Genomic DNA, 15,000 nt, shown 5'->3' with positions numbered 1-15,000 from the left:
AGCAGCTGATGTAAAAATCACTAAGTCAGCGTAAGGTGTAAAGGGGCCGGCCAATTAAATATAGCGAAGTCCACTGTGCCAGTTGTGACACCTACGCGTCAAAATAGCTATTCCTTATGCATCCCATAAGGCATTCCACATTTTTTAATTATGAGAGCACAGCGGGCTGGGGGGGAGGAAGGTGTAACACTAAAAAAATCTAGACTTCTCTGAATATCTTGAAAATGGTTGGATGCAGTGTCATTACCCTTCAGTTACTTGTCCTGGAATTTTTGGTCCATATACATTTTCCCCTCATCTGATACACTAACAGAATTTGCCAGCTGCTTCCCCCACACCCCCGCCCCCTGCAGAAGCACAGAGACATGGGTTTAAAAGGTGGAGGGGAAGGGGAGGAAAGAATGCTTTTTGAAAGAAATGGGGCTGGGGGGAGGAATGTCAGTGCTCTTATCCTTCTTACTGTTTAAATTTAACAGTTCAACAGATGCATTACCTCTCAGCTCATCAAGTGGTTTAGCAATTTCCGTGAGTTTTACTACATTCAGATGGAGAAGTATGCACGGCAAGCCATCAACGACGGGGTCACGAGCACTGAGGAGCTGTCTATAACCAGAGACTGTGAGCTGTACAGGGCCCTGAACATGCACTACAATAAAGCAAATGATTTTGAGGTAGGCACTGATCTTTGTTTCTCTGTGTGTGTGAGTTGCTTCGAGGTCCAGGCTGCCTTTAAAATAATGTACCTTTTTGATGTGGCTGTGACCAGTGGAATCTTGGCTTTCTACATCCCTGAATGATGCTAATTAATCCTTTTAGCCCTGGTAGCCAGAGACTTATGCCTCACTAGGATCTGACAAGAGAGAAAAGTTTTCACTTTTTTTTTTAATAAGTTTCTTAGTTTCAACTTTTTGAAGTTTCCTTTAGGAGGGACAGTAGTAAAAGAAGTCACCTCACAGCTTTTCTAAAGCTCACTAATGTGTGATCAAACACTCTGCTTTTGTTTTTCTTCATTTGATTTACAGAACTGAAATGCATTTGCTTTGTCCAACTGCAGGATAAAATGAGTACTCGAAGTAAATGCTCTGTTTTCTGCTGTAACAGGTTTGTGCCTTTGATTAAGATTCCTGTTTACAGGCCAGCCTGGTAGCTCAGCAGACCATTGTTATCATTAACATGCTGACCCTCGGCGATACCACGGGAGAGTGTTTCTCCCTGCTGAGGATGGCAGTTTGCATTGTTCAGGTAGTCAGATGTAATGATGCATTTGAACAGGGTGTGCATGTGGGGGAGGCTTGAGTAATCCCATCTCTTGGTGGAGTAGGAAAGCAATGATGATACTAATTATTAATTTTTTTTTTGTCTGCACCATTCCCTCAGGGTCAAGTTGCATAATGATCCCCCTCTTGTACAAAAGTGATTTTTCAGCATGAGGAGAGTGACTTCCTGCTTAAAATCCTTCTGATGGATTTTTAGCAGGAATTGTTCTCATAGCACATAAGTTCAGATGATGCAAAAAGTCTAAGCAAAGACTTTGTTGTCTTTCTTGGTTGTTCCCCCCTCTTCTGGGCTGGCAGAGTTTTCTGCAAGGATGGTTGCATGGAAGGGGCAGATGAAACGAGAGGGGGAAGAGGATGTTCCTCAAAGGTTTTGCCATCCATGGTGGGTGATGGCAACATCTAGACTGTTTTTGGTGTGCCATGACCTCCCAGACAACTCAAGCAGGCACAAGTCAGGAGACTGCCACCCCTGGGATGTAGGTCTGCCCCGATGCCAAGCCACAGTCACTAAATATAGGAGCAGAAAAGGAAACACACCAGGAGATAAGGGTGACCAACCTTCTCCTTGTGCTTAGATTCCCTCAAGTTTTTTCTTAGTAAAATTTTTCTGTTCATAGAACAGACGTTGAAATGCTCCTTGCACTCAAAAGCTCTCATGGTTTCAGACAGTTATTACTCATTTTCAAAGTGTTAGTGCCAGTGTTAATGTAAGTGGATTACTCCAGAGGAGAATTGTGGGGAGTGTATATGTGTTTTCAAGTAGATAAGAAAACATAAATCTCATGTTTAGTACTGCTAGAGATTGCAGTCTCCTCAGCCAAGGGTCCTAGAGTGGGTTGGAAAAGAGCCCCTTGGTTTGTTTTTCTCCATCACTGAGGGAAAGAGATATTATAAATGGAGATTGCAAATTCATTCATTTAGTCTTCCTTGTGTTATGCACTAAAATGAGAATTTCCTAGAGTTCAGATCTTGGTTTTGCTGAGGATCCAGCAGTTACGAGAACATTAAGCTGTGTGGTGCAGTGTTTAACGTAGACAATGTAACTTTTCCTGATAAATGCCCATCCCCTCCCCCAGAAGCTGGAAAGCAAAAATGACAAGTACTGTAATGTTGAAATTGGATCCAAAAGGATTTAGCAAACTGAGCATTTCCCATATTTAGCATCATCAAAGTTCCTTCCTCTCATACTTCAATGATGCTTTGCTGATCTTCTGATTAGTCTGATATGCTATTTCTCTTAAATCACCTACACTGTCATTCCTAAACCCTTCCGTTTGTCTATTCTCGGGTCACATTCATGCATACGCTTCATGTGTATAGGCCTAAAATGACTATTAGGAAAAAAATTCTAAAGTTAGAATGTGTGTTTGGCCCATACCAGGCTGTGCCGTTGATTTGCTCAAGAATTTGTGATACTGTGTTCCTTTCCCTGGGCATTGCCACTGACAGCTTGTAGCAAAGTCAAATAAGATGTTTAACAAACCACATGTCCTATCATTTTTAGCTTTGCCATTGTACCCGTGTGGCTGTGAGCCAGAGACAGATCCAAGGCCTTCTCCCATGCAGTGCAACTTTGCCTGTTTTGTGTGTGCACGTGTGTAACCAGTTCCACATTTTTCCCTCTTGCAGCAGGGTTAGCTGGAGAAATGTGCTGAGCTGAACAGGGCAATGAGAGACTGAGTTTTGAAAGAGAAAAAAAAAGAAAAGAAAAAACAGTTTGGGATTTTTTTGTGGCAGGTGAAGGTACTTCTTTATTCTGGGGGCACTCCTGCAGGGAGGAAGAAGGTGGGCTGTCCTGGTGAATGAAAGCCACAAATGTCAGTGTCCCAGCTCAAGCTGGTCAGAAAGAGAGCACAGCTTGCTGTGCCACTTGATATCTGTCTCATCTGTGGTGTTACCATAGGCTTTTGAATGCCAGCTGCAATAATTAAAGTCAGGTATCGTTGCTATGTATTACAGGAAAAAGTAAGGAAAATAAAAATTAAATATTTTTGTTACTCTCTTTCATAATCTGCCCTAGCACAGGTCATCAGAGCTCACAGTTGTGACTCTGGCAGGATGATTGAAAACCAGGGAGATACCATGCTTTGAGTTAGAATAAAAAACCAGGGCGATACCATGCTTCGAGTTATGGTTGAAAAACATGAGTTGAAAAAAAATTAGTTTAACATAGGTTTAAAAACATAACTGGAGGGTTTATTTTCAGATTTATTTACTTAAAGCAACCAAAAGAAACTGGCCTGGGGACAATGCCTGAATTTTAGGCTTGCTTTGTCTCCCACTCCTTCTCAGTCATCCTTGTTCCCTGGCATTTTTTAGCAGTTACCGTCACTCTCCGCGTATTGATGCCTCTCTGCACAGTGCCCATTCCTTCTCCTGGCGGGCCTTTAACAGCTCAGCCTTAGTTCTGAAGAGTCAGGGTGTCTCTGTGGTGGCAGTTGCACCCTGTGCCCCCTGGCTGCCCCGCTGCTCTGCGGGGCGGGCGAAGCAAAGCCAGCCCCGCATGCGCCATGCTCGGAGCTCAGCCCGCCCGCTGCCTCCCGGGAACTTGCCCGCTTCTGCAGATGTACTTATTGAGATGGATCACAATAGTGAGGCGCCTGCCAAGCTGGGCTATTTGCACAAACACACTGTCTGCAGTTTTGGTGCAGCGGGGCTCCACACGAGGATCGCCTCGTTTCACGGCGCTAGTTACGGCACGTGTCGCTTCCAAGGGGGAAAAAACCGTTTTTAAGGAGTTTGCCCTTCTTTTGGCAGGGGAAAACCATACTAGTGGGAAAAACCTAATTCAGACCAGTTGTACTCAGGTCTTAGCAGAGTGTTTAACTTAAGTCACTCTGAGTTAGTCCCGTAAAAATCAATGGGATGATGTAAAACAAGTCAAATAACACCACCTATAAAATCTAAGTAATAACCCAGTCACGTAAGCGGCCTACAAGCCCTTGAGAGGAGCTCAGGCTGCCAACATTTTCAGAAGTGATGATGATTTTAGGTCAATTTCATTTTGGGATGCTCAATAAGAGTCGCTTTGTCAGGAGGTCCTCAACCGTCCATTCCCTGAAAATGAAGTGTGCCCAGCACTGCATCTAAAAATTAAGACATCCTAAATTATAAAAGCTGCTGGCCACTCATATGCTTATTTTAGGAACCCGTATTCTTTCCCGGTTTCATCTGCAGGATTCATCTTGAGCTGAATTGATGTTCATCAAAAGGAGAATTAAAGTCCTCAAACCTGATTCTCATTTAAACTACGGCCACTTTTGAGTGGTTTTGCAGCAGTTAGGCACTGTAAAGTACAGTTTATAACCACCCTAATACTCTGGAGCCAGGCAGAGTGGCCTCAAGAGAGGTGAAATTAAGTCTGTAACCCGCTAACTTGCATCCCAAAGGTTGCTCTTTCCATGCAAACTGCCCTGCTGTGGCAGTCTCCACGCTTCTGGTGGCACCAGCAGTGAGCACAGCCCAACGGGACATTTGTTTGTTTCAGTATTCCACTCCTCACATTTCTCCCTCAGCTGTATACTTCCTCCTTGAAGGGCTTTATTGTTGTAGTGTTTCAACATCGTTCTCTGCACTCTTAAAGACCGAGTCGGAAGGCTGCTGTCTGCTATCTGCAGCAAGGGGAGTAAAGCTGCTCTGGCAATTTGAGAATAACAAATGTAACCGTCCTGAGTCCTCTGAAGGAAAACTGAAACATAGGTGGCCAGATGGTATTTCTTTTTCACTTAAAAATCTTGGTTTCAGGGAACTTAATTGATGCCCTCTGGCCTTTTTCCTTTTTTCTTTTTTTTCCCTTCTAATTTTGAAGAGGCTCCCTTGTGAAACAGCAGAGCTTTCCTTGAAACTGCACAGGACATGAACCTGGTTTTTAATCAAGTAACAGAATCCACGGCTCGCAGTAGAAGGTCCGTGCGTTGCATGTATCAATTAATGCTTATTAATCAGTTTTTGCAGTTAGTTGAACTGCAGACCGTAGTTGGAAGCTATTAGGGAGAGAGTTGTGAGAGGAATACTATTGCAGCACTACTCCCGGGTCTGCTGTTTGTGTCCTTTGGAATCAAGGTGTTTGTATAATGAAGTTGGCATGTTGATATATGATCTATTTTTTAATGTCATTACAATTTTAGTTCCCTCTGCCTTTTTGTCATTGGGTTGCATTTAAGCACAGCGAGCCCAACTTTAAACTTCCTTACTCAACAGCTTTATTAGTTATAACGTACCGTGACCTTTCTCAACATTCTTAAAGAAAAAGATACAGTGTAATGTCACTTTACTTTGCTTATTGTTCTTTGTTGTGGTGAACAAAGCATTTTCTACAGTGGCTATAGCACATAATTATACAGCTTTCAATAGCGGTGTCTTGGCACATATCAAAGTTCAGAAGAGCCTTTAGGAAAAAAAAGATGTTTTGTGGCAGCCTAGGGAGGGTCTCATCTTTCCTTCAGAAAATAGTTCAAGGCTCTTCTGTCAAGCTTCCCTACTTAGAGCTTTTTCTCCTCCTGCTTCATAAAGTTTAAAGGGGATTCAGTGGAGTTCTATGATCTATTTCCTTTGAAAGATTGTTCCTTTGCACAGAGAAGTCCTTTGACTTCAAGAGTTCACAGATTCATGTCTTTAGGTATCATATGTCTGACCTTATCAGTTACTCTATTTAATGTAGGAGAAAAAGTCTCAACTCTTTGTGTTTGTCTGTTTTGCCTCTGTGAAATGATTTGGTGAAAAGACCATCCTTTTTAACACACCACTGAGAGGCCGTTTCTGACTGTAACCTACCCTGTGGTTCTTCTAAAAAAAAAAAAAATTGTCCTTGTGTTTTGTGTATGGATGATTTCACAGTGAGAATAGAATTATACAAGGACAGACACACATAAAAAAATCTTTTGCTCTTTTTTCCTAAATGATCTATTGGCTATTTTGGTGGCTGCTACTCTGGTTCCCCAACAGGCACAACCATTTAACAAACACAGAGATAGCGGCTGGAGTGCTGGGCCAGCAGTAGGTTTTCCCTTGCTTCGACCTACCCCAAAGGCCTTCATAATTAATTGTCCTTCAGAGATGAGGAAAGTTCAGAGACAGTGTGTGTAGCGATGTCTATTGTCTGACATTCAGTTCTCCTTCCCTCAGCTCTTTTTCTTCATTCCACAAAGGGTTATCAATAGGAGCAGGGAGCAAGCTCTCTTCTAACAGCTGCTGGTGGTGGCTGTAGCTTTCTGTGGAAGGTATCATTGTGTTCAGCCATCTATGGATTAAATGGCTGGAAAAGTTCTAACAACCCTTTCAAACGGGCGTGTTTATTTCATCTAGATTACACAGACCTATTTAGCTAATTAAAAACTTTCTCAGAACCCCTTCTCTCCTATTCAAGGCAAGGAAAAAAATTAAAACACTGCTGTAATTATGAAGAATGGCTGCAATGAAACTTCGTTAAATAAATGAAAAATTCGATCTGTCAGCTTTGATCCAAACTCGCCCAAAGAAGCAGAGGCTTGTTTGTGGAGTTGTTCTGTGGTTTTGGTTTGTGGTTTGTTGGTTTTTTTTCTTAGAGGGAAACAAGGTGCACAGTAGAAAAAGCATAAAAGAAAACATTGATATAAGCTGAAAAAGAAACAAACACTCGCCCAATTTAAAAAACTGTCACAGTTCGTACTGTCTCTGCTCCTAACATCAAAGTGCAAAGACACTGGAGTTTGCTAAACAGATTATTAATATTGTTGTGCCTTCTGTGATTAATTTAGAATCCACTGTGGCATAATTATTAAACTTCATATACAACAGAACAAAATTATATACATGCTTCCTTGTTTTCCCTGATGATATGCTAAACAAAGATATGGTGGGGTTAGTAGATAGGCAAGAAGTACAGTCAAATTAGAGCTGTTTATTAACAATCACTATGTTACTGCTCCAATTAATTGGGCGAAGCCAAAAAGGACAAATACAATCATTCTTCCACTGAACAGTTTAACTAGCAAATTAGGGGGGGTTTTAATTTTTTTTTCTTCTCAAAAAAAAAAAAAAAAAAAAAAGAAAAAAGAAAAGAAAAAAAGAACTCTACTGTGGACCTTCACCTGCATTCTTCACAAATACATCACTTTGTAATGGGAAGAAATAATCATATAAAACATTTTCTGGGCTCCGTCTCACTTCCTGACTGTTAAGAAGGACTGCATAACAATCAAGATCAATTATTGTACTGATTAAGTTATTATGTCTGGCATTTTGAAACAGGTTTTCTGTATTTAAGAAGAAATTGCATACAAAGTAGATGCAGCTAATACAGTAATGCAAAAAAAGATCATAAAAAATTAAAGTTATTCTTATGAATCTTTCATTAGAAGCAATGAAAAGGGACATTGGTGAAGCCAAGTGCTTTGTTCTTCTGAGCTCCTCTTGTAGGTCCAGATCCTGCAAACAATTACGTACTTGAATGTTCCTTCTGTGAGAGTCCTGTTGGCACCTTCAGCCCATCTCCTGCCCTTTCACAATCTCCCCACTTTGGCCTGTGGCAACACTACTAGCAGTGTTGTTCTACTTTATCAAATGGATGTTCCCTTTAAAAATTGACAGATTTCTGTAAAAAAAAAAAAAAATATATATATATACCACAAAATCACAGAGCTGTACAGAGGCAAACACTTGCTTTTATGCAGGAAGAACTGTTGTGAAATTATTTAAGGCTACTCAGAGCTTTTCAGATTACTCCCCACCGCAAATAACATGTTAAGTACTAAATTACCCTAAGCGGTGTTTTATTACTGATCAATAAAATGCTAATCTTGTCTTTTAGCATGGAAAAATATTTTAGCTGGATTTCTTCTGGTTTAGTTCAGGGATAGCTGTAAACCAGAGGACAAAATCATCACTGCTGTCCCTGCAAAAAAAAAAAAAAAAACCAAAACCCCAAACCAAACAAATCGAACCCCATCCTCATTTGTTTCTAGCTTTGCTTTGAGGGAATCCTAGGATTGTTCCAGCTGAATGGTGTAGGGTTTCTGTTCCTGTGTGTGTGTGTGCATGTAGTGATGGTGTGCTGTGGGGTTTTGGGGGGTATTTATTTTTTTAATTTTGCTTCTTTCACAATTATTTACCTGTACTCCTCTTTATTGCCCCCTCCTCTTCTCAAACAAAACAAAAAAAAAATTCCCCTTCACCCCCTGAAAAAAAAAAAAAAGGAAAAATAAAAGGAACCCACAGAAACAAAACAAAACTTGGCAAACTCTTCTGACTCCTAGTGCCATTTCATTTAGCATTCAACAAGGGGTACTGGGAATTGAAACGTCAACTGGAGATCGAGAAAAGCACCAATTTATAGTGCGTTAGCCTTGCACAATTCAAGATTTCTTTTGCTGGCTGCACACATTATACCCAACATCTCGCCTCTCTCTTGTGGCAGTTGTGAGGAATGGCTATTCCTTCCCGTGTGTGTACTACAGGCCTCTAAAGACCCTTATTTATTCTCTCCCATGTCACCTTGTGTACAGTCTGGTCTGTGACACTGATGGTGATTATGTCATTATTTTGCTCTGGGGGCTTTGGCACATCTGCAGAGCTGATGCACATCTTCTTTGTTACGCTGGCATACGTCCCATATCGCAAATGCTTCATTAGCCTTACTGCCTGCCTCCTTGCCAGACAAGAATACCCAAATCCAAGCTTCTTTTTCCTCTGGTCTTTTGTGTCTGTGATGAGCCTTTATTCATCTTCCTAGTTCTTCCCTGTTTTCTATTTTTCTGTGTAAAACCGATTTCCAGATGTCCGTCGTTCTCCAAAATCCCATCGTGGATGAGGAGTGAGAAGCAAGGTGAATTTTAACCCATGTCATCCCTCACTCGCTAGTCTTATCCCTTACAACGTGAAATGCTTTTTCTTTCATTCTGTAGCTAGCAGGAATTCGTTAGGCAATTTTAAAACCCGGTGTTTAAAAAAAAAAAGAAAAAAAAAAGAAAAAAAATCAATAAATCTTACCATTTTATAAATCCTAGTTGTGGTAATGGGTAACATGCAAGTTGCACATGTTTTTTCCAGACTTTCGTCATTTCTTTTAGACAACATAGCTAAATTTCTCACTCAGAACTTTTGGAGGAGCAGCACTATCTAATGAAGGTGGAGGGTGTTCTTGAGACCTGATCAGCTGAAATTTCTTGTATCTGTTTTAATGTGTCACATTAGAAGGTCATAGAACATTTTGTACTGTGAAAATTGAGGAAAATGTTTGATCTTCTGAACTTTATCTAAGCTGTTCTATATAAATGTCATACCAGAGAGATGTGAAATAGTAGGTTAGCTTACTAGCTTTGTAAGGTTTTTCCCTCTGTTTCCCACCCACCCCATGCTTTTTCTTCATGACACGGAACTAAATTCTGGGCTGGATTCTCAATGTCTGGTGTAAATCAGCTCCGGCAATCATTGCAGCTAATTAATATATGCCAGCTGAAGAGCTGTCTTTTGTTTTGTTACTATACAGTCAAGTGTGTGAATATATTTTAAATGCTAATTGGAAAAAAGTTTCATTTAATTTTTTAAACTACACATTAAATGCAGCACTGAATTTAGAGTCACAGAGCCATCATGTTCATGGATGTGAGGTGGAGGGTGGGTGTTGTTTTTATTTTTGTGAGGCACGCTTGCCAAAAGAGGAGATCCCAGCCAGTGCTGTCTCACAGTGCAGGGTCAGGGCTGTGTGACTGACTTTAACAGAAGCCTTACAGATACGATTGCCCATCCTATAGGACTTTGAATAGGTCACCTTCACACAGAATACCGTTTCCTTGATACATTCAGTGTGTTTTAAAATGGACGAGAGTCAGGCTCTCATGATGTCAGTTAGCAAACTGTCAAAATACTTCGGAAACCGTGGGAGAGGTTTAGCAGCGCTGTGACCCGTGCTGGTTTCTGGGCCAGCTTTCTGGGGTCCTGCCCTTTCTCAGAGCAGATATCCCTGGCCTGAGAGAGCAGTGGCAGCCCAGGTCTGCTTGCAGGCAGGCCTTGCAGTGCTGGGGATGCTGTTTTCAAACATACCTAAATCTGTAAGGGCAAATACTGAGGTTGTGAGGAAGTGGCGGCAGGATATTGCACAAATCCATGAGGACTCGGTGTCCTTCACCTGCATGAGACAAAGCAAACCTGAGAGCAGGAGGAGATGTAGTTTGTAGCAGCTGTAACATTAACGGCACAAAAGTGAAGAAAAACCGTTCAGTCCAAGTGGGAGGCAGTCTTTGGAGCACTGGATTGCTTGGTTACACATAGCCCATCACCTGCAGCACTAGAGTGTAGCTGAATTTTGTGCAGAGAGCTTCTTCCTGATAGGTAGGGATGGGTGGGCGAGAGATAGAAGGACAGCCAGAAAGGCTGGCCGAAGGTAATCAGTGTTTTGGAGATGATTTCTCCCTTTAGATCTGGAAGGGGCAAGGTTCAGCTTTGTTATCTGCAGAGGGGGAAGGTACACGGGCGGGCTCTGACTCGTTTTGTGTGCCCTCTGTGGGGGGGCTGTTTCAAGGCTCTGGTGGAAATGTGCAGTCAGAAGAAGCCTGTCCAGGTGGTGGTCCAGAGTGCTCAAAGAGGTGGCCTTGAACTTGTTTCTCTTGTTAGTGGAGAGGCTTTGTAGAGAGCAGCAAACCAGGGTGGCATGAGCTCTGTTGCTAAGCAGACAGCCTGCTGCGACTGGGACTTAGGCAGAACTGTGGCATAGACATATAAATGCATTTAAAGCAGTCGTCTGCAACTTCAGAAAGTTTTTAGAGGAGAGAGGGGAAAATAAACACCGCAAATGAAATGTCTTTAAGTGCCAAATATCAGTGTTCAGTGGGGTGGGGGGAGCAGGGGCTGGAGCAGCTTATCTCCCACAATTGCAGAGAGAGCTGGCTCCATCAGATGAGGCCCAGCCTCGAGGTTATCTAATCCACTGCTGTCTGGAGTCGCACCGCTTCCTTCCGCAAGGGATAAACGGCAGTCAGAGGAGAGGCAGCTCAGCCCATTAGCATGGAAGACTTTGTCTCCTGGCCTCCCAGGCTTGTGAGCCTCACTGGTCCCTGGCAGGTCCTGCTCTGGAGCTTGTAACAGGGTGTTCATCGCCCAGTTCGGCCAGCTGCATGCCTCAGGATGGCATAGATGGAGCAGTTTATCCCATCATGATGGGCTCTGGATGCTCATAAAAGCATGGTTGCACTGGGAGGAGATTTTTCAGAATTGTTCAGTGGGAGCAGAAGCTGGTGGAGACAGCTTTATTTGCAACACCCCTCACCCATAACCACGCGCAATTTCCTTCCTCTGCCCTTACCCTCTCACTGGAAAGAGGAAAGGAGGTACCCTCTGCCAGAGGGCATGCTTGCCACCTTCATGACACCCCCAAAAGGGCCCTGGTGACAGCCTGCTTCCCTGCCAGACTGATTAAACACCACCTGCTTCCCATCCTTCTCCCCTACCTCCCTCCTCACTCCCCCCAGCCCAGCCCATGCAAACTGAGGAGGAAGAGGGCACAGTTGGAGCTTTTCAGGGCCAGACACAGAAGACAAAGGTGATTGCAATGCAGAGAGATGGGAAGAGTGTGCAAGAGCAAGCAACGCCAATTATAGATGTTACTGTACTGTCCCCACATTTATGTGCACATGTCTATATATATATGTGATGTATTCTAGATGCATAATCATTTTAAACATCACTTCTGCTATAGTGTTAGTGGTTCACCTATGGAGCCAAATTCTACTGAACATAAAAAAATCCTTGCAAAGTACAAGTTCTGTGAGCCACTTTGCCTCTGTATCCATGGTCTAACCAGCAGTTTCTGCATGCCTGGATCTTTCATACATGGAAATACACCATGAAAGTAGAGGACTTGCTGCTGGTGCAAGACATAACCTGCTTATCTTGGTCCAGGCTGTGCCTCCTGGTCTTTCTGAGTAACACATCACATTTCTATCTGGCTGATGTGTCCAGGAGAGCATGCAATAACCTCTCTGCTGAGCCAGAATTAGGTGGTCATCCCTGTACTCACTTTTCTGGGCAGGTTTTTTGTGGGCGCCTGTATGTGGTACCTGCCAGAATTTGGCAGCAGGGTACATAATATGCTGCTTGGCATTGTAGGCAGCCTCTTGTAGCAGATTGCATTTCACCACAATGGACTGAGTTAAAGTTAGACTATTCTTGTGTGTTAGAGTTTTATTTTTTCTTCAGTTTTTGTATGAGACAGCTTCTGGAGTGTGATAGTAACCCCTCCAGTGGCTCTTTCTTACATTTCCCAACACACACTAAATGCCCAGCTAGCACAAGTTGTAGGAGCCTTAGTGATTTTTCCATTCTGTGGCACTGCCACTGGCAATGCAGCAAGTTAAGGGCAATCAGAGTTTCCATTAGAAGCCTCTACATCTCATGCAGTTCTAATTCATCAGTATGGCAGAAGAGGAAATTTAATAATCTTCCCAGTAAAACGCTAGTGATGATTTCTGGATATGGAGAAGGAGAGAACTGAATTTCCAGGTGCAAAAAGTCTAAACAAATTGGAAATGCTAAGTCCTTGTTATTTTGTCTTACCCTGCTCTACTCCTGAGTCCTACCAAGTTTTGTGTTGGAAACGAGCACGTTGAAGCCGTGGTGTTTGCGTGCCGTGATGGAGCGGCTCATCCCCTGCACCGTGGGCGCAGCCGTTCCGGGACAGGGATCCCGCAGGGTGTGGTGCTGTGTGTGGGGCAGGACGGGGACATGGGGACACGGGGACATGGGAGATGGGTGCCACCAGGGAGGCAGCAGGGCTGTGAGCCCCAGCGAGCTGCGGCAGCGCGGTTTGCGCTCAGCCACCAGCGGTGCTCCGTGCTCCGTGCTCCAGCCGCGCGGGGAGCCTGCAGAGTACTTCCCAGTCTTTATTTGTGGAAAAGCTTAATTGAAATGCAAGTGATTAAATCTAATGTATCATGCAGTATCCATTTTCACTGCACTACCACTTTCACTTCCCCGATATTATCAGGCATCTCAGCAGCCCCACTGTCAGGTTTTTTCCTTGTAAGAGCCATGCCCATTCTCTCTCCTCTTTGTGAGCTTGGCGGAGGAGATAACAGTAAGCCAGCAGTAGATTACTAGTGCTCCAAACTCTCCTCATGGGGATAAGGGCTTTATTTTAAACAAAAACTTTTAAAATACATCCTTAAATAATTTCCCAGGGTTATAAAGAGTTAAAAAAAAAAAACTACACTGCAACAGTAAATGAAATAAGCAGCCTCTGGTTTTTGCCTAGTTTTTCTCTTTTGAGCCGGAGTTGGACAAATGGTTTTCCCTTTCCAGTACTAGGGCTGTCCCAAAAGAGTGGCCTTCTGTTTGTGTGGCACAGTGGGAGAACAGACTTTACTAAACAGCCACCCAGTTTCTTGTCCATTTTTTTCTCTTTCCAAAAAAAATCTATTTCTTTTGGAAAGAAGGGATTTGTACAGCAGGAGTTGTGAGAGGAAACTTGAAGGAAAAAATGAAGACTGTGGAGGCACCAGAGAACTGCTGCTGTAGCCAGGGGGGTTGGGACACATGTAGAGGGGGGCAAAATTACATCCTGCATTCTAGAAAGGTGCTGGCTGGGAGAAGAGTGTGTATACTAGAGCATCCAATAGTTGAGGTATTTTTCCTTTGTGTTTTTAAAATAAAAGCATCCTTTCCAACTATTTCCCTCTCCTCATAAGTGATAATGGAAGAGGCATTAGCCTTTCCATTGCCTGAGCCAACCTGTTTTTTTTCTAAGAGGTGTCCAGGATGTTCAGCCAATTGAGTGATCTAATTAGCTGAAAATTGTTAATTTCCTTTACCTTATAAAGCACCTAACACAGAAACTGTTAAATAATGTTAAGTGTCAGACTTAAACTGAGAACATTGGGCCATATGCTGCCGTGGCTTTCGCGCCAAAAAGTGTAGCAACTTACTCCAAAACCTGCCTCCAATTCCTGTGTAGAAGCCAAAGCCTCCTGCTTGATATGCTGCCACACCAACTCACAGTGCTAAGATGGTCCCACACAGCAGCTCACTGCTCTTGGGGAACAGGGAATGTGTGTGAGGAGAGGGGACAGTGTGGATGGACGCGGCAGGAGCCAGGACACCGGTGAGGTGTTGCAGACGCTGCCCTTGGGAAACCCGATGGTGGGGCAGTGCTGCTCAGGGCAGCATTAGCTTGGAAAAGGCACCAGATCTGTGCCTGCAGCTCCTGGTAGCAGAAGTCCTGCTCTGCAGGGAGGCAGGGGGATAGGTGAGCTGCCTGGAAGCTCCTTCTTAAAGCAGGGTGGTCCCTGGATTATGGAGTGCACTCAGTGGAGGGGTTGGTCTGAGTGCCTCCAGCCTCTCTGAGCCCTGAGAGAAGTGGCTCCAGAGATAGTGTCATGTCTTACTGCTAGGGAGGCATGCAAAAGGGCTTGTCCTTGATAAGTTTCCTATAGGACATAGACTGTGGATACAGGAATGTGCATTTAGGTGCCAACTTTCCCCCAAAGCCCACAGGCTTAAACTTTCTCCTGTGAGAAGAGGCTCAGGGCTATGCAAGGGTGACACAAGTGGAGTTTCTTAATCATCTCCTTTAAGAAGGTTTCTTTCTGCCCCCGAAGCTCACCGACTTTGGGAGTGAGGGGTGCCTGTGCCAATCTAGTCCGTGCTTTGTATGAGGTTTTCTTGACAGAAGTATTTCTCCCGAATCCCTTTTGCTGTTCCTGTATCTGTGTTGGTATGGATCACTGTGTGCACACACTAAAGCTATTGGATCTGG

At 43.5% G+C, this 15,000-nt stretch overlaps 1 protein-coding gene across 1 annotated transcript in view; it reads left to right on the top strand.

Annotated features, from left to right (window-relative positions):
• PROX1 (prospero homeobox 1) overlaps positions 1-15,000 on the top strand; it is a 49,192-nt gene that overhangs the window by 20,722 nt on the left and 13,470 nt on the right. Inside the window, exon 4 of the mRNA XM_054280365.1 lies at positions 477-671. Within this exon, the coding sequence (XP_054136340.1) occupies positions 477-671 (195 nt within the window). The remainder of the gene's footprint in view (positions 1-476; positions 672-15,000) is intronic.

This window comes from Melozone crissalis, unplaced genomic scaffold, assembly GCF_028551555.1.
Source record: "Melozone crissalis strain CALT ecotype California unplaced genomic scaffold, PUWL_Pcris_2 ptg000027l_1, whole genome shotgun sequence".
In the NCBI taxonomy this organism is placed as follows: domain Eukaryota; kingdom Metazoa; phylum Chordata; class Aves; order Passeriformes; family Passerellidae; genus Melozone; species Melozone crissalis.
This window is presented reverse-complemented; position numbering and strand designations above follow the sequence as displayed.